General features: G+C 48.7%; 1 protein-coding gene across 1 annotated transcript in view; it reads left to right on the forward strand.

Annotated features, from left to right (window-relative positions):
• Positions 1 to 24,539, forward strand: part of RNF169 (ring finger protein 169) — a 217,417-nt gene that overhangs the window by 169,412 nt on the left and 23,466 nt on the right. Inside the window, exon 4 of the mRNA XM_086933814.1 lies at positions 520 to 616. Within this exon, the coding sequence (XP_086789940.1) occupies positions 520 to 616 (97 nt within the window). The remainder of the gene's footprint in view (positions 1 to 519; positions 617 to 24,539) is intronic.

Below are 24,539 nucleotides of genomic sequence, written 5' to 3' on the forward strand. Positions count from 1 at the left end.
GATAGTCTCTATCAGAAAAAGGCATTACTGAAGGTAAGTCACTTGTTCCTCCTTCCCGCCACTTTTTTATTTACTTCAAGTATCTGAAGCATTCCAGGTCCCACTGTATTCCCAGCTCAGGACATAGCTCTTATGCCAAATCCTTAAGTCTGATCCAGTCCCAAAATGCTCCTGTTGGACCCACACCGAGCTCTATTTCTGTCTGAAGTAAGAGAGCCTATCATCTGCATACATCACAACAAAGTGGGTAGTGGATCTACTCTTTAACCCTCAGACCTGCATTGTCGGTATACCCAAATTCCTAGCGGATCTATGGCCGGGCAAACCGCAGCGGAACAAGGAGGCAACCCGGTTTCATATAGCCTTACCTTTACAATAGGTATGGGTGCTTTGTTGTAATTCTGTTGTAGGGATGATGGTGCAATCTGGGACAGTGTGTGATACGAGGTCAAGGGTAGTTTTTGGAAAATTAACTATTTTCACACACATAATGTTTTTTCATTTTACATATCTTTGAAGGGATGAAAACCAGACGGAGAGAAGTCAAAGCTGCGATGATGCTGTGAATGACCGATCAAGAAGCCGGCGGAAGTCCTTGCAGGGCAGTAAATCAAAGGTAATGGTGCCTACCCACAGTAGTCATACACTAAATTCCAGTGCATCAGGATTGCAGCTGTAGACCTAACTATTGTGCTGCACCTCTAACTTGTGGGCCTGTATGAGGTAAATAAACAGTTTGAAATGCTGATGATCTACACAGTACTGTTCATACTAAATTTAAATTATTGCACATATATTCCAATTGCCTCAAAGAATATCAGTAAGCAGTTCCTGTTTTAATTCATGTTTAAATCCAACTACTGAGGTCATTTTTTTTTTTTTATTAATCATCAGTGAATCTTAGGAGTAAAATAACCACAACCCCTTTTTTGCTGTCAATAGAAAAGTAGCCTAGTTTATTAAATGGTTGTAATCGCCCAGGTTCCCATAAGGCTACATTCCATCATAAATAGTTGCTATTCCTCTCTGTGGAGAGAACGAGAACAAAACCCCTCCACGGTATCCACTAAATATTAAGGCAATACGTACGACAATTACATCAACGTTATCCCAACACAGAAATATTATTTAGAAAATTATATTCAAATTTACTTTTTTTATCACAAAATTCATCAAAAGAAGATCATTATATACATTGCATTTTCAAAGGAAGCTCATCATTATATACATTGCATTTCATTCTATACAACACTATTCACAAACGCCCCAAACACACACTAGCATAAAAAAATCAATTATTCATTCAATTTCATACCAAACAACCAACAAGTTCAATCAAACCTCTCAGGCAAAACTCAACTACCATACACAACAATAAACCGAGAACATACATAAATTTATATACATAGCAGAAACAAAAGAAACAACAAAAGGACCGCGCCGACGCGCGTTTCGGAAAAGGACCATCTGTCCACAGTTCCTTCGTCAGTGTGCAATTGATGCCACTCTTGATCAGCATGGATTCTTAATACAGCAATTCCTTTTTTTCTCCTTTGAATATAGTATAGTGGTCCATCAATCAGCAAATGTATGTATGCAGGGGCTTAATTTTGAGGTAACTTCCAAAGTCGTACTATCATCTTAAACTGCGCTGTTCTCACATATAAAGGTGTAAGGCAATCTTTGATCCCGAAGAATATTGCTTGAAGAGTAATCCTATATAGCTAGCAGTAAGGCATATGCAGCAGGCGTGCCGATGTCTGAAAATACATGGGCACCCAGTTAATAGATTTCAAGACGGGCTGTAAATAAAGTATGTTTAAACGCCTCGAGGTAGATTTCCAGAGAATACCAAAGTGGGAGTCCTCTCAGACGATTATAGTAACAGAGTAGAAACGGCGGGGAAGGGAGGGAGGCATCGGTTTTAAACCACCCTCACAATATCAGCCCGTCCGGGGAAAGTAGAGACCATTTCTCTAGCGAGGCACGGTGTCCACGAAATAAGCAGGAATAAAGCTTTGTTACTATAATAGTCTGAGAGGACTCCGACTTTGGTATTCGCTGGAAATCTACCTCGAGGCGTTTAGCCATACTTTATTTACAGCCCGTCTTGAAATCTATTAACTGGGGGCCCCTGTATTTTCGTACATCGGCACGCCTGCTGCATGTTATGTTATGTTATGTTATTTTATTTTATATAGCGCGCAGATGCCGCAGCCAAGAGGCGTCCCGGCGCTTTAGGAGATGGTGGAACACAACACAACACAGCAGAGGTACCTTACTGCTAGCTATATATGATTACCCTTCAAGCAATATTCTTCGGGATCGAAGATGATAGTACGACTTTGGAAGTTACCTCAAAATTAAGCCCCTGCATACATACATTTGTTGATTGATGGACCACTAAACTATATTCAAAGGAGAAAAAAGGAATTGCTGTATCAAGAATCCATACTGATCAAGAGTGGTATCATTTGCGCCCTGACGAAGGAACTGTGGACACATGGCCTTTTCCGAAACGCGAGTCAGCGCTGTCCTTTTGTTGTTGTTTCTGCTATGTATATAAATTTGTGTATGTTCTGTTTATTGTTGTGTATGGTAGTTGAGTTTTGCCTGAGAGGTTTGATTGAACTTGTTGGTTGTTTGGTATGAAATTGTTTGAATGAATAATGAAAATTTTCCTAGCCGTAGGTGCTAGTAAGTTTCAATTCTATTAAGGACTCGAAGGCGAGGATTATGCCTTCTTCCTTCGCTCTTTATTATTTTTACAGCAGCAAGAAAGACCAAATAAACATCATTTCCCATGAACATTAGGGAAAGAACAACAAAAACGAGTCAGTCCTTTGTTAGTCTCTGCACTCCTGACAACTCCCATCATGCTCTGCAGCCTGTTCCCCTTCCTCTTTTTTCGCGCGAAGCATCCAGTTCAGCACCATTAAGCATAAGCATCCGTCTTGCCAGCCTCATTTCCTGCAACAAACCACCATGTCAGAACTGAACCTTAACCAGCACTAAACCAAGCAATTAGGTGTGAGAAGTTGGCCTGATATGCAGTGCTCACTATTTTAGTGATCACTATGTCTCAGTCCAAACGACCCTTATTGATGATTGGTAAGTCAACCTTATAGACCATCTATCCTAGTAGCATGGACAAGAGCAGTCTTTAGGCTAAACTCTAGAGGGCGTGTTAAGCCAGCTGTTATACCATCACATATACCCCTCGAACACCAGGTGAAAGGACACCACACAAGTTGTTATGAAAATAAAAGGATATTTATTTATAACACAACAACCCTGGACTCTTTATGAGGACAGGGCGCTAAGCACAATACAAAACTCTTAAAGAAATACTGAAAGTCGCACAATTTACACAAATGCCCGAGGGGCACGAAAAACCATATACTACAAAAGTGGAATGCAAAATTACTAGCAGGTAAGTACTACTCTCAGAGGCTTTAGAACCGCTGGGCCTACAATGCTGAACCCTTCGATTAGAAGCAGGAGGCCTAGGGACGTCGTGTGCAGAGTGGAAACTCTCACGCGTAATGCGGGACAAAGTCTATAGATACTAGTAAATGCAAAGTTAGTGTTCTCGGGCGAACCCGACTAGGTAGGTCAAAAAAGAGTGGATCTAGACACTTAGAGAGTGGATCTACGCTGGAGCACCGTGGTACTCTGTTTACCTAGCCCAGGGGCTGCGGCTGCATAGGGTTCAAGTGTCGTCGGGAATCCTCCTTGACGAACCAGGAGCCTGAAGTGGAAGTTGCTGGCATGCGACCAGTGAAGATGTTCCGGGCTGATCCAAGGACTGGATCAGTGAAGGGTACCTGTAAGCAGAGGGGACCGAGTTCTGAATCACTAGCCAGTGATTAGGTGGGCACCAGGATGGCACCGGACAAGGTCACTCAGCCAGGTGAAGAGGTGACACTGGATTCTGCTGCTGCAAGGACCAGGGCGCTGATGTCGACCAGGCTGGAGGTCTGCGAGCTGTCGGATGTCTGCTGCTGGCGATGCTGGATCCGGTGAAGGAGGCAACAAGCCTTGGCTACGGCAAGCCCACGTGGCGACACAAAATGGCGTCTGGAGTGGACCAGGAGGGTCCCCTTCAGGAGGAGACTGGGGCTAGTCTAGAGGAGCTAGACCAGCGGTGAAACAAACGTAGGACGTCGTCTGGAGGGTCACTAGCCAACGGGCAAGTGACCGGACAACGTAGCAGCAACCCAGGAGCAAAAGGGCCCCACGCAGATCTGTTGGATGCTGGGGGGCTGGACTTAGGTGCTCGTGCTGCTTGGGGTTGGGGCTTCTCTTAACCCAGTGCACCCACTCGAGGGTCCCTCGGTGGTCGTGCTGGTTCAGTGTCGTGCTGGTTCTGATGGTCGCCGGGTCCTCTGGTCTCGTCGCACCCACGGTTCTCAGCTGTGCTGTAGAGGCAGGTTGAGGTCAGAGAGGGCAGGGAGTCCGGGTCTCGTCGTGCTGGTCGGTCTGGTTCCTGAGGAAGGACGTTTCAGCAAACCGCAAGATACTTAGTTGGTGCCTGCTGCTGCAGGGTGACTACTCCTTAGTCACAAGGGAGAAATCTTGAGAAGAAGTTGAGAGTTCCTTTCGTAGAAAGTAGTTTCAGGATTCAAAGATGATCTAAATTGGAAGGGTCCCCGCTCCTACCTTTATTCTAAAGAAAGGGGCTGGCACGCGACTAGGTCCTGCCCATGGGTGGGACCAGGAAGGGGGGTGGTTACACCCCTCTCCCCTGTCCGGACTTTCCCCAGCTCAGGGGATGGTGTGCCCCTGGAACTGGTTCAAGCCGGCATATGCACAGTGAGCACCGGGGTGCCACTTGCAGTCACCTTCCTCTAAAGCCCTGCCTACCTGGGATACACAAAACCCTGTCTGGGATGGTGCTAGCACCGCCCCTGACAGGAAACCCTTTGTCCAAGCTCTCCTCGCTGGAAGGACTCCCAGCAGCAGGAGGTCAGACTTGTGTCTGTGGTGGCAGCATCCATTTTGTGATGCTGAGGCTCGAGTTAACTTTAACCGGGGTTCACAGTTACATACATGTCGTGTCCCTCTAGAAGGGTGGAATGCTAACCCCGTCGCCAGAATTGGCGAGGGGTTAGTATTCCAATTCGTATGACACCTTACTCGACATGTTTTGATAAAGCGATACCAAAGTTGGCAAATAACCGCGAGGATTATAATGCACTTAAGAGTATATGGTACGCGTTATCATGGAACAGCTATTAGGACTTGGTTCCGCAAGCTGCAGACGGGCTCAGCTCATGCCAGAGCACCATCTCACATAATTCCAAGCACTCTGCCTTCAGGATTGTCAAGGCCTGCCGTAGGACTGACTGATAGGAATATATGTGTCCATTTTAGGGTTAGATATAGGTATACTATATCTAAAGCAAAGGGTGATTACACCACCTTGCCCCAGCTGTCGTGCAGCCAGTTGTGTCAGATTTAGATGGCCAGCCAGGGGTGGCACAAAACATGCTGCAGCCCCTGGTAGGCCCTGGGTACACCTATGCCCTGAGTACAGGGACTGATAAGGTGGCCCAGTACCAATTGGTATATGCACCTAAGGTACACGTGTCGATTTAGTGAGAGAACAGCTAGGCTGTGGGTCTGATTAGCAGGCCCACAGCCAGGGAAGTCGTAAACCAGTGAAGCAAAAAGCAAAAATCTGGGGTGATCATAGGATTGCAGACCCTACTCTCCTACATTAGGCAACAGTGCAAGCAACCACAGTTGAACCCAAGGATAATCAATGCATGAAAAAGGATTACTTACAGTCAGTACGGGGAAGGGTCCACTTCTTGGAAGTCATTGGGAGGGATAATCCTCGCCTCCGAGTCCTTAATAGAATTGAAACTTAATAGCACCTACGGCTAGGAAAATTTTCATTCTATGTCAGGAATGGAGGCTTCGGATTATGTCAGTTCAAAGCTTGCTGCCAACCAAACTAGCCACCTCCAGCACTGGTTTGAAATAAAACCGTTTAAAAGTGGAATCTAACGACCAATCAGCCGCCCGCATCAGATCCTCTTAACGTGCCCCAAGGGTGAATGCCTTAGAGGCCATAGCACCTCTCGATGAATGAGCACCAAACCGCTTAGTATCAATCCCCACCTCCTGCATAACCCAACGCACCCAACGGGCGATAGTCTGGGAAGAAACAGCCTTGTACGGCTTGCGTAGAGCAATCCGAAGTTGTCTTTCGCCCGGAGGGCGGGTATCCTCAGTGGCATCTTCATAAGCACGGAGGCACTGCACAACACACAGCTTCGGAGAGTCTGGAAAGGCCGGGTACGAGAACTCTCGTGTTAGTTTTAGTCCCCCTACTGAGCGTGAAACACACTCCCTCAGGAGAAAAGACTCTGGCCGAGATATCCAATGCTCGTACATCCGAGACTCGCCTACACGAAACCAGGCACAACAACATGGCCAACTTAGCTGATAACTCCTTCCTAGACAAAAACCTATTCGGTTGCCATGACAAAAACAGGTTTAGAACTCTGTTCACATCCCAAAGGGCCGAGCAACGTGGTTCCGGGGGCCGCGAGAGCCGAATTCCCCTTAGGAGCCTACACACCAGGGGGTGTTCGCCCACTGGAGAACCCTGGACCGGTGCATGACCTGCAGAAATCGCAGACCGAACAGCATTGATAGACCGATAAGACAGGCCATCTTCTGCCAGACCTGCCAGAAAATTTAGGACATGAACTAAATCAGACCCCACGGGATCCACACTCCGTCGCACTCACCAACGGAGCCATCGCTGCCAGGCCGACCGATATCTCTTGGTCGTGTTCGTTGCCCAAGCTCTGACGAGCAAGTCCTCAGATTTTCCCGAAAGTCCCGGGAGCACCCAGGGACACCGGAGATCCTCCATGCCATCAAGCGGAGAGACCCCTCTTGGACTAACCAGTGGGGAACCCCGTCCGGATTGAGCAGAATTTGCGGATGATGGGGGGAGTAGGATTGGAGAATCCCAGGAAAGTTCCAGAAGAACCGGAAACCAAATTTGTGATCTCCACCATGGCGTGACTATCACCACCTCCGTCAACTGGCGGCGCAGCAGAGCAGACACCCGCATGATCATCGAACGGAGGAAACACGTACCCCTGCTCGCTCGACCAATCCTGTAGGAACGCGTCCGTCGCTACCGCAAGCGGATCCGGACGCCACCTGAAAAACCTTGGAAGCTGATGGTCCAGGCGGGACGCAAACAGATCTATCGTGAAGGGACCCCACCTTTCTGTCAGTAAGGAGAACAATAGAGGGTCCAGCTTCCACACACTGGCGTCGAGGAGATGGTAGTGCCAATCGGCCACCTCAATCTGACGGCCCGGCAGATACTCCGCCGTAACCGACACCTGATGGTCCAGGCAAAAGTGCCAGATGTCCCGCGCGAGATCTGCTAGCATCTTGGATCTGGTACCCCCCAGATGATTTATGTACCGGACCGCCGACACGTTGTCCATCCGCAGGAGGACACAGGACTGTACTCGGTCCTTCGTCCAGCACTGGACCGCAAAGGAACCGGCCAGTAACTCCAAACAGTTGATGTGAAACGACTGTTCTAGAGTGGACCAGGCGCCACCCGTGGAGAACTCTCCGCACCGGGCCCCCCAGCCGGCACGACTCTCGTCCGACTCTATGACAATGTCCGGCGCTGAGCCGACAATCGCGCGGCCATTCCAGGCTTCCATGTGCGTCAGCCACCACTGCTTTTCGCCCCGCACCTTGTCCGACAAAGGAATCAGCTGAGAGTAAGTCAAGCCCTTCCTGAGGTGGGAGGCCTTCAACCGTTGCATGGCACGATAATGCAAAGGCCCCGGAAAGATGGCCTGGATGGAGGATGAAAGAAGACCCACCAGCCTGGCCAACTGACCTAGGGACGTTTGACGCTTCGCCAAAGTCTGGCGCAACTCGTGGCGAATCTTCGCTATCTTCCTGGCCGGGAGGCTGAGGGTTGCAGCCACCGAGTCTATTGTGAAATTCAAGAAGGTTATTGACTGAACGGGAACCAAAAGAGATTTTTTCTCGTTGATAACCAATCCCAGTCCTTGAAGGAGATCTACCGCCGCCTGAAGCTGGGAGGACAGACTCCTTGGACACTGGTCCATGAACAGCATATCGTCCAGGTAGACAATCATACGCATGCCCTGGGCTCGCAACGCCTCTACCGCCGGGCGAAGCACCTTTGTGAAACACCACGGAGCCGAGGAGAGCCCAAAAGGAAGCGTGGTAACTTCGTACACCTGACCGTCCCACCTGAACTGGAGGAAACGACGATAAGGAGGAAAAACCGTTACTGTCAGATAGGCGTCTTTTAAATCTAGCCTGACCAGCCAGTCGGATGGCCGCAAGATATCCCTTAGGAGGTGGATGCCCTCCATTTTGAAATGTCGGTACACCAGCCATTCGTTGAACTGTTTCAAATTGATGACTGGCCGACTGCCTCCGTCGACCTTGTCGACTAAAAAGAGGTTGCTGAGGAAACCGTCGGGATGCTCGGCAGTGCAACAAATCGCCCCTTTTGAAAGGAGGGTGGAAACCTCGTCGCGCACTAAGTCGGCGTCGCGCTGCGAAAACACAATGTCGCGGACGCTGGAGCGGACGGGGACGACCATGGAACTCCAGCTGGAAGCCCTGGACCGTCTGCAGCACCCAGGCGTGGCTCGTGAGGGAAGCACATGCATGATGAAATCGCGCCAAGCGCCCCCCTACTTGCAAGCTCGCTAATGGCAGTACACTCACCTCTTCCAGCACCTCGATGCTGGTCTCTCTGATCTCCACGTCCCCCAAAACGCTGTCCTTGTGTGGGGTAGAAGTTGTTGTAGCGGTTGGTGCCCTGCGGCTGACCGCGGCTGGAGCCTTGCCCCCTGTCGGAGCTACCCGAACGAGCGGCCCCGGCCACGTCCGGTCTTGTCAAAAACCCGAGGGGCAAACACCTTTTTAATGTTTGATTGGGCCCTATCTAAGGAAGTAAAGGTGGCCACGAATTTCCCTAATTCTTTTATGAACGGGTCACCAAACAGACCACCCTGCGCCACCGCTCCGGCTTCAGAAGAAGCGAGGTCCCCCAGTTGCGGGTCGATCTTAATGAGCAAGGACCTCCTCCTCTCGGTATAGAGAGCACAGTTAGCATTACAGAGAAACACAATGGCACGCTGAGCCCAATTGGAAAGCACCTCTGGAGAGATAGGGGCCCCCGAAACTTTAGCTTCTTCAGCCATATCGAAGATCTTGGTAAGGGGTCCCACAGCATCCAACAGCTTGTCTTGGTACGTACGCCAGGACCTATCAATACCCTTCCGAGGGTCCTTCACAAACTTAGCCAGGAAAGTGGCCATCTTCGGGTCAATATCGGGGGTCATGGCCACCTTGCCCTCCAAGGAAGGCTGGGGACACTCTGCACGAAGCCGGCTACGGGCATCCTTGTCTACCGGCTTGCGCAGTCGGTGAGCCACGTACTGGGCCACTTTAGCTCCAGGCACCCACTCGGAGGACATGGGATGGACAATATCGTCCGGGTCCAGCATATCCGAGGGACCTGCCGAAGAGGAAACCTGGGATGGAAGCCACGAGCAGGAAGAACATGCCTCCTCGTCCGTGTCCGGAGAATCGTCGTCATCCTGCGGGACCGGGGACACCGTTCCAGGGGTCAGCGGTGGGACCTCCGCCGGGACCGCAGTGGACGGGAGGGAACCCTTGTGCGCCATAAAGGCGCTCCTAATCCTTGCAAGGGCCTCAGGATCAACTCCGTCAGAACAAGGCTTCTTTGGTGGAGGGGGGGGGAGGCGTGGACCCCGGGTCTTGGGCCAGCGCGGGTATAAGGGACGCCAATTTGGCATACGCCTCGTCCAGTTTGGCCGTAAGGCGTTGTTCCAGAGGGACCATAGCCTGGTCCACAGCCTTATAAACAGTCATCAACCGCCTGGTAGAAGTCCTCATCCCAGGTGGCGTAACTCAGAGGATCCTCCTCCGCGTACTGGTCCTGCCCGCGCTGCATAGCGAGTTAAATTAGGCTCCGCAGACTAGCGTGACAGCACCACTACAACTGAACCCTCTCTGGTACAAATTTGGTGCTGGGAAGTAGCCCAGACAGATATGGCGGCGCCAGGCGCACAATTTATGGGCCAAACCCAGGGACGCTTGCAGCCCACTAAATCACTGGGCACCACCAGGCCAGAAGCGTCCGGAGCACCTCACAGGTGCCAATTACGACCCCGCAGGATGTTTAAGGTGAAATACAGACCCAACCAGGCGTTCAAAATTACAGGGATGTTTACGACCCCTCAGGGTGTAAGCCAGGTGGTTGGGGGACCCCACGGGCAGGCTGCGCCAACGCGCGCTTAAACGCTCTGAAAAAGGCGCAAAAAAACGCCCTCACAAAGCGCCCTTCACACGCACCAGCGCAGACCGACAGCGCGCGCCCCCTAGCGGCAAGAGGACACCACCGCACCAAAAACAGGCAAGATCGCGTGAGGATCTCGTAAAAGCGTCCCGCGATCGCAACAAGGGCTCTGAAATGTAAATACAGGCAGCGCTACAGGAAAAAACCATCAACACTGCCCCACACCAAATGAACATAGAGTAAAGAAAACACCACTTAACTTGCTGCTGAGCAGCAAAGCAAGAGGAAGGGGAACAGGCTGCAGAGCATGATGGAAGTTGTCAGGAGTGCCGAAACTAACAAAGGACTGACTCGTTTTTGTTGTTCTTTCCCTAATGTTCATGGGAAATTATGTTCATTTAGTCTTTCTTGCTGCTGTAAAAATAATAAAGAGCTAAGGACCAAGGCATAATCCGAAGCCTCCGGTCCTGACATAGAATTGATTTTTTTATGCTAGTGTGTGTGTGGGGCGTTTGTGAATAGTGTTGTATAGAATGAAATGCAATGTATATAATGATGATGATCTTCCTTTGAAAATGCAATGTATATAATGATTATCTTCTTTGGATGAATTTTGTGATTAAAAAATTATAAATTTGAATATGATTTTCTAAATAATATTTGTGTTGGGACAATGTTGATGTAATTGTCGAACGTATTGTCTTAATATTTAGTGGATACCGTGGAGGGGTTTTGTTCTTGTTCTGTTTTTCCCTGCCTCCCTCTCCCGGTAATTTTCCAGGGACCCTCTATTCTTCGAAATTCCTCTCTGTGGAAACATATTGCTTAATTTTGTCCATCACACGACTGCAATTTTAGTATTGTATCAAAGTAATGGGATCTTCTTGTTTTAACCTGCAAGTATCTTTAACTCCGCTTTCATGTGATGTGTTCCCCGTCCCACATTTGTCTTTAGGACACAATTAGACACCTAGCCTTTGTGTTGGAGTTCTCTCTAGCTAGCATGAAGCCTAGCACCGAAACGCCACGACAGTAATTTGCCTGCTTCATAACCTATTCAATAAAAAAATTACTGTTGGGGCTTTATTTCTTAAATGTACACAAATACTATAGGACAGGCTATGAAATATTGTAGAGCTAAAGTCCTATTCTGTGTGGAATACCTTTTAAGAGTCATAACCATTTTATTGCCCCTCCATGTGCTAAATCCTGGAGTACTCTAAAAAATAAGAAATACAGGCACAAACTCCTTCCCCCCTCCTTTTCCGTAGAAAATCCCAATAAAAAAATTCAGTAAACAGTTAATTTAAAAGTCTAGATTTATCAAACTGTTTATTTTCTTTTTTTAAATAATTCAAATTTAGTTTGAAAAGGACGGTGAAATAAAGACTGTGACCAGGAAAATCTTTAACAAACCTTTTTCGGAAGCAAATTAGAAAAGGCAACCAGAGCAATGTGGACAGGTTGCAGAAAACAGACAGAAGCGCTTACATTGCACCTTTAAGGGAATCTGTCTTCCGTATCCCTTCGGCACTTCGGTTTTATTTTTAGGTCGCGCATGCGCTGCTTGGAAAAAGACCTTTAGACATCGATGCAGCTTTTGCCCTAAAAACGTGCACGCGTTCCATTGCCTTCAATAGCAACGCGTGCACATCGGGTGTTTCCCTTGCGGGAGCGAGCTTACAAACACATGGTGCTCCTGCAAGGGAAACGCTGTGTGCGCTCTGGCACCCCCCCCCCCACCCCTCTTACTTGTAGCGCTCGCTTGTTTTTTTAGCCACCAGACCCTCCGCTCCGGTCTTACTTTTCATCCGTAGGCCGGGCCTCTCATGAAGCGAGCACCTTAACGTTCCCCACGCGCAGCGGTCACCGCCTAGGCAGAAGAAAGTCCGCGCTCAAACTCCCTCCCTGAACCGAACCCAAACCTACGCTATTGCGCCAACGCAAACTGCCCAAAGTAGAGAATGCACAACGGGCCCAGACTGCTGCAGTCAGCAGGAGAGAGAGGAGGGGATGTTGCTTTACCTTCATCGGCTGCAGCTTTCTCCTGCGGAGACAGGATCGTACCAGGAACGGGGCAGAGGTAGATCGTGGGTTGTCCTGGAAAGCAGGCCTTGGTGTGGGGGGCTGCACTAGACCTGCCCGGGACAGCACAGACGGCTCTCTCCTCTGGGTCCCCGATGTCTTCAGTCGGTTCAGGTCGCAGAAGCCCTCCGTGGGGCTCTATCCTAAAATATGTCCCTGTGAATCAGTCTATCTCTGTGCCTAAGCGCTGGCTGCAGTCCCCGCCGAGCCCTTGTCACCAGTCTGCGTTAATGCCCTCCGCTGTCCCAGCAGGCTGTTAATGGCCCGCCACAGCTGCGATCAAGATGTGAATTACTTTTGCTGTCCATTGCCCAACGCATCGGGCCTGCACTTCCAAACACCCTTCACAAACACCCGGAAGCCAATCAGAACGTGGGAACCAAACCCCGCTGGCCAATCCGGCTGGTATTGTTTGATTGACTCCCCCTGCACGTGAAGTTGGGCAGAAGCTGGTGTGTGCTCTATTCTGGTGTAAGTGCCTACATACTCATGCGTGCTGTATGGAGCGTAGCAACACGTCTCGCAGTGCGGTTAATGGCAGATGTATCACATACTAAGCGAATGTACTCTCAAAATAATTAGCTAAAGGCGTACACGCTTAGGAAGTGTATAGAACATGTGGGCTATGTATGTGGTATTTTATAGCACTAAAGCTGCCGAGCGGCAGCGGAGCACAGAAAGGGTGAAATACAAGCATATACTCAAGGAGTGATAGGAGAGTTAGCTAGTTTATGAACTAGAACATTTCTGATGTAGTTTTTTTAAAGAAGCCGGGCTTTAGTTCTCTGTAATGCAACTGCTGCTCCTGTAAAGCGCTCCAATGCCTTAGAGTCGAGTTCACGCTATATAAAACGGCTAAAAAATGACATGTGTAAGCTCCGGTGGCTATTGGCGGTGTTCATTACTGACCTTCAATCGGAGAGCACACTAAGCAAAATCAAATTTGTCACCCCAACCCACTCCTCTTTATTTATAAATATATTTAACATTTGGAACGAGCAGGAGGAAAGTCAGGGAGCAAGGTAAGGAATGCCACGACGAGGAAAATAAAATTCAGAAAAAGTGTTTAAACACTACCTTTGATCTGAGTCGTAGGGAGACTGCTAGTGGTCGGTGCCCTGGACCCAGTTTGCACATGCTTAAGGCTGGTCTTGAAGGCGTTCTAGATTAATCTGAAACATTATGTTCTTCCCTATGACTTGTGAGTCCTCTATGCAGTATTACTCATTTTGTTGAGTTGACGGTTTAGGAGAATGTTCTGTAAAGTTAGACTGCATGTCCAGTTTATGCAGTTTAAAGCCCAATTTTGAAGTACTGTGCTCAAAACCAATGTTTATGAAGCTCTGGGTATTACCCAGATATGACATTTTAACTGAAGTAGTGATGCAACCAGGGAGCCATTAAGGCAACATTTGCACGGTGGCTGTAGAGAAGCAGAATAACAACAAGCAGAGGCATAGCCAATACGTTTCGCCTTTTGTGACCTTGTAAGTGTTTAGCCATGCAACGGTTAATGTTGTTGCACCAAGGATATTGTGCTGCATAACTAAATACTTATAAGTTTCCAAAAGCGAGACCTATTGGCTATGCCAATGCTTGTTCTCGATCCTGGTGACAGAATATTGGGGCATTGAACTCGGACTAATCATTGGGGGGGGGTTCTGCTTTTGACACCTTTCCAAACCTTTCAGCAAATATTTCAGTGTAAGGTTTTTGCTCTTAGTTTTTTTGTGAGAAATTCATGACCGAAATTGTTTTTATTTTTCCTCAGAGTGCCATCTTTTTGAGCAAATACTCTTCCTGTGCCTGGGAAAAAAAAGCATCCTCTGTTCCTCACAACCTGTGCATAGTTTTGATTACCTGAGATCATTGACCGGACGCTTGCCAGCACTGCCAGAAAATGTCCACAAAAACTCTTTAAGGACAGGCAGAGAATTCTGCCTCATGACTTGCTGTAAGACTAACCACAGGTGCCTGATCAGGGAGGTCTGAAGGGCATGGAGAAGGAGCCCCTTCAGTCATTCCTCGGTCTACTGTCATCAAAGACTCCCAGAAGCAAGGTTGAGGAATAGAAATGCACGAGGGAAATCCCACCTGGGAAAAGAGAAATCTTTCCTGTTTGCCCAAGATCACACATTATTGGCATGCTCACCGTTCAATCAGGTGCGCCATTGAGTTGCTCCTCTCCATACCATAGTTCTATGTTCATTGCTGTCAAAAATGGCATCACTGTTGAAGCACCAGTATGTTCTCAGGTCTAGCATAATGCACCTCTTTGCTTAGTGGGGGTAATATACGAAATGGAGCCTCCTTGAGATGTTGGAGAAATGTTCTAAATGGGCTATTCGCCATCTCTGAAAGTATCTCCTGTTGTACATCTTTCGGTGACTTCTTCCCCAAGAGATCCAGGGTCTCCACATTGCTTCTTTTACTCTTCAGTTTCACTGCAACTGTCTTTACCAATGACATTTCCACCCATTTCCACCAGCTACACTAGCACATCCTCTGCCTGCTACACAGCCTGCTTCTGCATTACCTACTGGGTGCCAAAGGAGTCCTTTTAGAAGAACTAGATTTCCTTAAGCAGCATGATCATTCTCATCATTCCAGACAGAGGTCCAGAACTCCTAGTCAATCTTGTTCTGTTCGAACAATTTATTCCTACTTTATCAGAGGCTACTTAGCTGCTGCTAGGGACTGTCCTTCCCAGATGCCACCAGTGGATGACATCACAACCTTCACTGAGGTTCTAGAATGAGAATCGGCAAAGCCTTATGTCCCTATGCCTGCTCAAGTCCTCAACTAAAGAGATATTCAAGACTTCTTTCATCAGTCTGCATCTAGACCCTTTGTTCCTTTTGGACCTGGTCTCCTTAAACCAGTGATGCAATTATTTTAACAAATGCTGGCTGCATCATTTCTTGGTCCTGTTTTAAACAAAATATAAGCCTTCTGACCAGGATCCACATTTTCTTACAGAAGATCCACTGCCATGCTGTTATTTTGCCAGTCGTAAGGTTGGGCGAAATCTCTTAATTCTATCAGAATTTTAAGAAATAGTTTTTGTAGCAAAATGTCACTTACCTGTATATAGCGCCACTTTTTTATACCAGAGCGTGGACCTCGAATTAAAGTCTCGCAATATCGTCAGGAGACTGGTTGTGATAGAAAATGTCACTCAGCAAGACGCCCGCTGTTATCTCGCAAGATTCATGAGCTGATTAAAAACAATGTAATCAGAATGGTGTAAAGCGCAATTTTGAGAGTTGCTAATTTCACCTGCATACTTAGCATTTCACCTTGGCCTAGTCAGCAGCAAGAAAAAAATCTCACAGCTGCACCCTCATCCACTGTCCTACCAGAGAAGGAAAGCTAGCACATGGGTTCATTGGCAGGTAGATGTACAGGACTTCAGCAACTGCCATGAAAATGACTTGCGCTATTGCCTTGCTAGCCATTTTTAAATGGTGTATGCAAAAATTTTCATGGCCGCTATCTTAAGTAATATTTTTTATTTTATTTTTTGTTTGAGGGCATTTCATTTTTTTACATTGTTTTTTAGTGAAAGAAAATAATTTAACCTTTTTGGTTATAGTGCATTGACCACTTACAAATTCAATGAGGAGTCTTCTGGAGGAGAACTATGATTACAGGCAAGTAGCCCTGAATGCCTTTCCCCTTGTTTTGCACTGCACCAGGGTGTTCACTGTTAGCAGTACTGATATTCTGAAGCCTGAGAGCATATATTTTCCTTGACCCTGTCTGCCGAATACTTTTGCACTGGTTCCAGAATTTGAATAGCCAGATGCTCAGTCTGAAATCCGTCCCAAAGACCTCTGAAAACTGTGCCAAAGACGTGCTATCCTGCTTCTTATATCCGTACTGCTGTCCGTGAACACCAGGCTTGCTGACATCTCGGCTGCAAATCAGCCTCTCATCGTGTTGACCTAGGACGCTTCTGAAGGTGTCCTTCCTGGGGAAGCCAGTTTCAAACCTGAGGCGTAGTGTAGGAGAGTAGGGTCTGCAATCCTATGATCACCCAGATTTTTTGCTTTTGTTTCACTGGTTTACGACTTTCTCTGGCTGTGGGCCTGCCAATCAGACCCACAGCCTGGCTGTTCTCTTTCTAAATTACCTCATGTACCCTAGGTGCATCTACCAATTGGTACTGGGCCACCTTATCAGACCCTGTAACTCAGGGCATAGGTGTACCCAGGGCTGCCAGGGGCTGCAGCATGTATTATGCCACCCCTGGCTGGCCTCCTAAATCTGACACAACTGGCTGCATGACAGCTGGGGCAAAGTCGTGTAATCACCCTTTGCTGTAGGTGTAGTATACCTATACCTAACCCTAAAATGGACACACAGATTCCTATCAGTCACTCCTATGGCAGGCCTTGACAATCCTGAAGGCAGAGTGCTTGGAATCGTGTGAGATGGTGCTCTGGCATGAGCTGAGCCTGTCTGCAGCTTGCGGAATCAAGTCCCAATAGCTGTTCCATGATATCGCATACCATATACTCTTAAGTGCATTATAATCCTCGCGGTTAAATGCTATCTTTGGTATTGCTTTATCAAAACATGTCGAGTAAGGTGTCATACGAATTGGAATACTAACCCCTCGCCAATTCTGGCGACGGGGTTAGCATTCCACCCTTCTAGAGGGACACGACATGTATGTAACTGTGAACCCCGGTTAAAGTTAACTGAAGCCTCAGCTCCACAAAATGGATGCTGCCACCACAGACACGAGTCTGACCCCCTGCAGCTGGGAGTCCTTCCAGCGAGGGGAGCCTGGACAAAGGGTTTCCTGTCAGGGGCGGTGCTAGCACCGTCCCAGACATGGTTTTGTGTATCCTGGGTAGGCAGGGCTTTACAGGAAGGTGACTGCTGAGTGGCACCCCGGTGCTCACTACGCATAGGCCGGTCTGAACCAGTTCCAGGGGCACACCAGCCCCTGGCCTGGGGAAGTCCGGCATGGCTGAGGGGTGTAACCACCCCCCACCTAGTCCCACCCATAGGCAGGACCTAGTCACCGGGTCAGCCCCCTTTTTTAGTATAAAGATGGGAGCGGGCCCCCTGTTAAAATTAGATCATCTTTGGAATCAAGATACCACTTTCTTCGAAAGGACTTCACGATTTCTTCTTCAAGATTCTCCCTTGTGGCTAAGGAGTAGTCACCCTGCATCAAGCGGGCACCATCCTAAAGAACACTGCGGTCTGCTGCAAGTCCTTCATCACGAATCCGACGACCCAGCTCGACGAGACCCGGCTTCCCTGGCACCTCTGACCTCTACTCACCTCTACAGCCAAGCTGAGAACCGTGAGTGCGACGAGACCTCAAGGGACCGACGATCGCCAAGACTGCACGACATCTTTACTGCAAGCCCACCGTGTCCTCCACTGGTGAGTGCTTTGGGGTCCGAGAAGCCCCGACCCTGCGCAGCTCCAGCACCCAAGATCAGCCTCCCTGCATCTCCACGATCGGCGTGGGGCCCTTCTGCTGTTTGCTGTGCACCGCGTTGTTTGGCTACTAGCCGGCTGGCTGGTGGCCTTCTGAACGACGCCCAACGACTTCACGACTGCTGGTCTGGTTGCTCCAGGCTGGCCCTTGCTTCCTTTTTCAAGAGAGGCACCCCGGACCCTCCTGGTCCACTCCAGACGCCATTTTAGGTCCACCGCGTGGGCTTGAATTTGCCAAGGCTTTGTTGCCCAATCCTGGGTCCAGCGACGCCGACAGCTTCCATCTTCGTGGGACAGCTCGATCCTCCATCCTGGTCGCCGACAACGCCTCCTGGTCCGTGAGATCTTCGAGTCAAGCGTCACCCACTCACCTTGTCGAGGTGGCTACCATCCGGTGCCCTCCTGGTGCCCACTGACTACTGGCTAGTAGTCTCGAACTTGGTCCCCTCTGCTTTCAGGTGTCATCTATCTTCGAGATCCAGGCTTGGATCCAACTGAACTTTCTTCACTGGTCACCGGCCAGCACCTTTTCTTCCGGCTCCTGGTCCGTCTACGAGGATTCCCGACGTCTTTTCAGACCTATGCAGCTGCAGCCCCTGGGCTAGGTAACTTCGGCATTTCGGTGCCCCAGCATAGCCTCACTATCCAAGGGTCAGAATCTACTTTCGTTTTCTCCCTACCAGGTCGGGTTCGCCCGAGAACACTAACTTTCTAATTCCTAGCTACCATAGACTTTCGTCCCGCATCTCGCGTGAGAGTGCACACACTGCACCCGAGTCCCCTAGGCCTCCTAGAAGTAATCTAACGATTCCCTAGTCAAGTCCTAGCGATTCCAAAAGCTATTAGTACTGTACTTACCTGCTAGTAATTTCGCATTCCACTTTCAGAGTATATGGTTTTCCGTGCCCCTCGGGCATTTGTATATACTGTGCTAACTTAAGAATTTTTGTAAGAGTTTTGGTTGGTGCTTAGTACCCTGTCCTCATAAAGAGTACAGGGCTGTTGTGATCTTTAAATAAATAACTGTTTATTTTCATAACACTTGTGTGGTGTCCTTTCACTTGGTATTCAAGGGGTATATGTGTGGTAAACAGCTGGCTTAACACGCCCTCTCGAGTCTTTAGCCTTAGACTGCTCGTATCCACGCTACTAGGATAGCTGGTCTATAAGGTTGACTTACAACCAATCATCAATAAGGGTTGCTGGACTGATACATAGTGTTCACTAGAATAGTGAGCACTGCATATCAGGCCACCTTCTCACATTGGTGAGCAGCGGTTGGGATTTGAGCTTGCTGTTGTTTTACCACACGTATCCTAAGAATATCTTGCTGAAAGATCACATAAGTACTGTCAGGTACATATAACTAAAGCTTAGAATACTCTGAGTTCTACTGAACCAGCTGTTGTAGCTCCTCAAGGCTTAGCACACCTTGGCTACAACTCTAGCAAGGGACCAGTAGGTAACACATAGTGTAGGTAGGTGCATCACTTACACCACACTAGAAGCAGTATGTCGGTCACAGGAGGAAACATTGAGTCTCCCCTTGTGTCAGTTGACCCTCCACAGGTCATCCCTTCAAGATATACTGTGCTTAGCTTCCAGGAGTTACGACAAGTATGTACCTCTAGGAAGATTAAGCAGGGGTCTAACCCCACAACTGCTTTTCTGATTGGTCTCTTAGAGACTCATGATGCAAGGAGGGCTGGTAACCCAGACCCTTCTACTTCAGAAGGCAATATGCCCTCCCTACAGGGACCCTTTGATGACCAGGACCATCCACATCAGGAAGCAGATGATGCTGATGATGAGGATGATGACTTGGAATCTAAAGGTGAGGCAGAGCAGGACCAGGTAGAAGTCGTCAGACTAACCAGGACCAACTTAAGCAGACATGAGAGGGACTCTAGGGGAGCCCTGGGGCCACTCTCAGGTCAGCTTAACGTGGGGAATGGACGAGATAGATCTCTATCAAGAGGCTCTATCAGATCCCTTCATACCAATGGCTCTCAACGTTCCTCTCAAAGGGGAATGACATCTCCCCAGCGGAGAATGTATGAGGCTAAGGAAAAGGCAGCCAATCTGAGGATTGAAAGGGAAGAACTTGCCCTGGCCAAAGAAAGGCTTGCCTTTGCTAGAGAGCAACAATTGGGTGGGACAGTCCCCACTGGTGGCAGCATTGTACCTAGCAATAGGGAAAGGAGTTTTGATACAAAACACCTTGGTAAGATAGTGCCCCCCTTTAAACAAGGGGATGACATCCACAAATGGATTACTGCTTTGGAGAGGGCCTGCACTGTGCAAGGTGTTCCCCCAAGTCAGTGGGCAGCTATCTTGTGGCTCTCCTTTGAGGGTAAAGGAAGAGACAAGCTCCTCACCACAAGGGTGGAGGATGCTAATGATTACCAAGTCTTGAAAAGTGCACTGGTTGATGGGTTTGGCCTAACCACTGAGCAGTACAGGGTGCTGTTCAGGGATACCCAGAAAACTCAGTCTCAAGATTGGGCTGACTTTGTAGATTGTGCCACTAAGGCTTTTGAGGGCTGGTTGCTGGGCAGTAAGGTTACTGATTATAAAGGATTGTACAATTTGATGATGAGAGAACAAATTTTAAACAATTGTCAGAACCAGTTGTTGCATCAGCATCTTGTTGACTCAGATCTGACCTCTCCCCAAGAATTGGGAAAGAAGGCAGACAGATGGGTTAGAACAAGAGTTAAACAGAACCAGGGCCAGAATCAAGGTGGTCAGAAGAAAGCAGACCAGAAGGGTAAAGATTCAAAAGGGGAACAAAATGACCAGAAGTCTTCGACAGGTCCCCAACAACCCAAAGAGGGTGGGGGTCAGGCTCCCCAAAAGAAGAAAGAAGGCCAATCTAAAAGGTGGTGCCAATACTGTAAAAGTAAAACTCACTGGTTTAGTGAGTGCACCAAGAAAGGAGGAGGGCAGACTCCTACCACTGCAGCCCCTAAGGCACCTGTGCCCCCTAGTACAGCCAGCAGTGGTAGTGCACCTCCCAAGGGTTTAGTAGGGTTAACCCTGGGTTCTGAGGGGAGGGACAACTTAGTTGGCACCCTCACTCAGGCTGTCCTTGTCAGTACAGGGGATATGGATATGTCCCCTGACATAAGTCCCAATACTTTGGGCAAATACAGACAGACACCTTTTATTAATGGAAAAATGGCTCAGGCCTATAGGGACACTTGTGCCAGTGTCACAATGGTGACACCTAGCTTTGTGGACCCTGGACAGATCATGCCAGGTACAGAATTCCTGGTGACCAATGCAAGCAATGTCACTACCAATCATAGTATGGCAATTGTAGCTTTCTCCTGGGGAGGGGTAACTGGCCAAAAGAAGGTTGTAGTTAGTTCAGACCTCCCAGTGGATTGTTTGTTGGGCAATGATTTGGAGTCATCACAATGGTCAGAAGTGGAGCAGAGGACTCATCTGGAAATGTTAGGTTTGCCAGCACATGTGTTTGCTGTGACTAGGTCACAGGCCAGAAAATGCCCCACTGAACAGGTGCTGGATCCTGGAACAATGGACCAGACACCTTCCAAGAAAAAGAGCAGTAGGGTTAAGGCTGTGCCTTCCCCCTTGCCCCAGGTTGTGGATCAAGTCTCAGAGGAGGCTGACCTGCAGGAATTGAGGGAAACTGAGCCTAGAGAGTTTGAACTTGATCAAGTTGAATTCTTGGGTTCAGGGGGACCCTCAAGGGAAGACCTGGGGAAGGACCAGTTAGACTGCCCTTCTCTTGAACCCCTCAGACAGCAGGCTGCTGCTGAGGCTGCTGGGAACGCCACAGGTACCCACAAGGTATACTGGGAAGATGGACTCCTGTACACTGAGTCAAGAGACCCCAAGCCTGGCATGACCAGGAGGCTGGTTGTACCCTTGTCTCAGAGAGGTTTCCTACTTACCTTGGCCCATGAGATTCCCTTAGCAGGTCACTTAGGCCAGACAAAGACTTGGGACAGACTTGTCTCACACTTTCACTGGCCTCACATGAATGAGGATACCAAGGAGTTTTGTCGCTCCTGTGTCACTTGCCAAGCCAGTGGTAAGTCAGGTGGCACAACAAAGGCCCCCCTTATACCAATGCCTGTGGTGGGGGTACCCTTTGAAAGAGTGGGGATTGACATTGTTGGTCCAATGGAACCCCAGACAGCATCAGGGCACAAGTTTATACTGGTGGTAGTGGATCATGCCACCAGGTATCCTGAAGCTATTCCACTTAGGACCACCACAGCACCTGTGGTGGCAAGGGCCCTAGTTGGAGTGTTCTCCAGAGTGGGCTTCCCTAAGGAGGTTGTCTCTGACAGAGGTGCAAACTTCATGTCAAGCTACTTAACTGCTATGTGGAAGGAGTGTGGTGTCAATTACAAATTCACTACACCCTATCACCCACAATGCAATGGGCTTGTTGAAAGGTTCAACAGGACCCTAAAAGGGATGATTCATGGACTACCTGAAACACTCAGGCGTAGATGGGATGTCCTGATGCCCTGCCTTCTGTTTGCTTACAGAGAGGTCCCACAAAAGGGGGTTGGCTACAGCCCTTTTGAACTTTTGTATGGGCACCCTGTGAGAGGCCCCTTGTGTTTGGTGAAGGAAGGATGGGAGAGACCTCTCAAAAAGCCTGCAACCAACATAATGGACTATGTACTTGGTCTCCGCTCCAGGATGGCTGAGTATATGGAGAAGGCATCAGAAAACCTTAAGGCCAGTCAAGAACTTCAAAAAGCTTGGCATGACCAAAAGGCTGTCCTGACTGTTTATCAGCCTGGACAGAAGGTGTGGGTGTTGGAGCCAGTGGCCCCAGCAGCACTCAAAGACAAATGGTCTGGGCCCCACACAATTCTTGAGCAAAAGGGAGAGGTCACCTACCTGGTAGACCTTGGAACTCCCAGGAGTCCCCACAGGGTACTCCATGTCAACAGGCTCAAAGCATATGTCGACAGGAAGGACATGAGCTTGCTCATGGCCATAGATGAGGGACAGGAGGAAGAGAGTGACCCTCTCCCAGACCTGCTCACTCAGAATCCTGATGATGGGTCAGTAGATGGTGTTGTCTTTTGTGGCAGCCTCTCTGAACATCAGCAGAAAGACTGTAAACAGGTTCTTCAGTCTTTCAGACATATGTTCTCTCTGACACCCAGTCAGACCAATTGGTGTACCCATGAGGTTGACACTGGTGACAGCCTGCCAGTCAAGAGTAAAATCTACAGGCAGCCTGATCATGTTAGAGACTGCATAAAAACTGAAGTGCAGAAAATGTTGGAATTGGGAGTCATTGAACCCTCAGATAGCCCTTGGGCTAGTCCAGTAGTTCTAGTGCCAAAGCCTCACACCCAAGATGGTAAGAGAGAGATGAGGTTTTGCGTAGACTACAGGGGTCTCAATGCAGTCACTAAGACTGATGCCCATCCAATACCAAGGGCAGATGAACTTATAGATAGATTGGCTTCTGCCAACTACTTAAGTACATTTGACTTAACAGCTGGGTATTGGCAAATCAGGTTAGCTGAGGATGCCAAACCCAAAACAGCATTTTCAACCCCTGGTGGGCATTATCACTTTGTGGTAATGCCCTTTGGTCTGAAAAATGCACCTGCCACCTTCCAAAGGTTGGTGAATCAAGTCCTTACTGGGCTGGATGACTTCTGTGCAGCATATCTAGATGATATTGCTGTCTTTAGCTCCACCTGGGAGGATCACCTGGTCCACCTGAGGAAAGTGTTAGAGGCTCTGCAAGCAGCAGGCCTCACTATCAAGGCCACCAAGTGCCAGATAGGGCAGACACAGGTTGTATACCTGGGCCACCTTGTAGGTGGAGGCCAGGTTCAGCCACTGGAGAGCAAAATACAGTCAATCAGGGACTGGGCTCCTCCAACCACCCAGACTCAGGTTCGAGCTTTCTTGGGCCTGACTGGATACTACAGAAAGTTTGTCAGGAACTATGGTTCCATTGTGACACCATTAAATGAACTGACAAGTAAGAAAATGCCAAAAAAGGTTCAGTGGACAGCAGGCTGTCAAAAAGCATTCGATGACCTAAAGCAGGCCATGTGCACAGCACCTATCCTTAAGAGTCCAGACTACTCCAAACCATTCATTGTCCAAACAGATGCTTCTGAGTTGGGTGTGGGAGCTGTTCTTTCTCAACTGAATTTTGATGGTCAGGATCAGCCCATTGCTTTTATAAGCAGAAGGCTGACCCCCAGAGAGAAGAATTGGTCAGCTATTGAGAGGGAGGCCTTTGCTGTGGTTTGGGCCCTGAAGAAGCTGAGGCCATACTTGTTTGGCACTCACTTCAAGATTCAGACCGACCATAAGCCCCTCTTGTGGCTAAATCAGATGAAGGGTGAAAACCCCAAACTGCTTAGGTGGTCCATTTCCCTACAGGGGATGGACTTTACAGTGGAACATAGACCTGGTACTGATCATGGCAATGCCGATGGGCTCTCCAGATATTTCCACTTAGAACAAGAAGACTCACCTGGTCAAGGTTAGCTTATTGTCCCAAAGTTTGGGGGGGGGTCATGTAGGAGAGTAGGGTCTGCAATCCTATGATCACCCAGATTTTTTGCTTTTGTTTCACTGGTTTACGACTTTCTCTGGCTGT

The sequence above is a fragment of the Lissotriton vulgaris genome, chromosome 8 (genome assembly GCF_964263255.1).
Source record: "Lissotriton vulgaris chromosome 8, aLisVul1.2, whole genome shotgun sequence".
In the NCBI taxonomy this organism is placed as follows: domain Eukaryota; kingdom Metazoa; phylum Chordata; class Amphibia; order Caudata; family Salamandridae; genus Lissotriton; species Lissotriton vulgaris.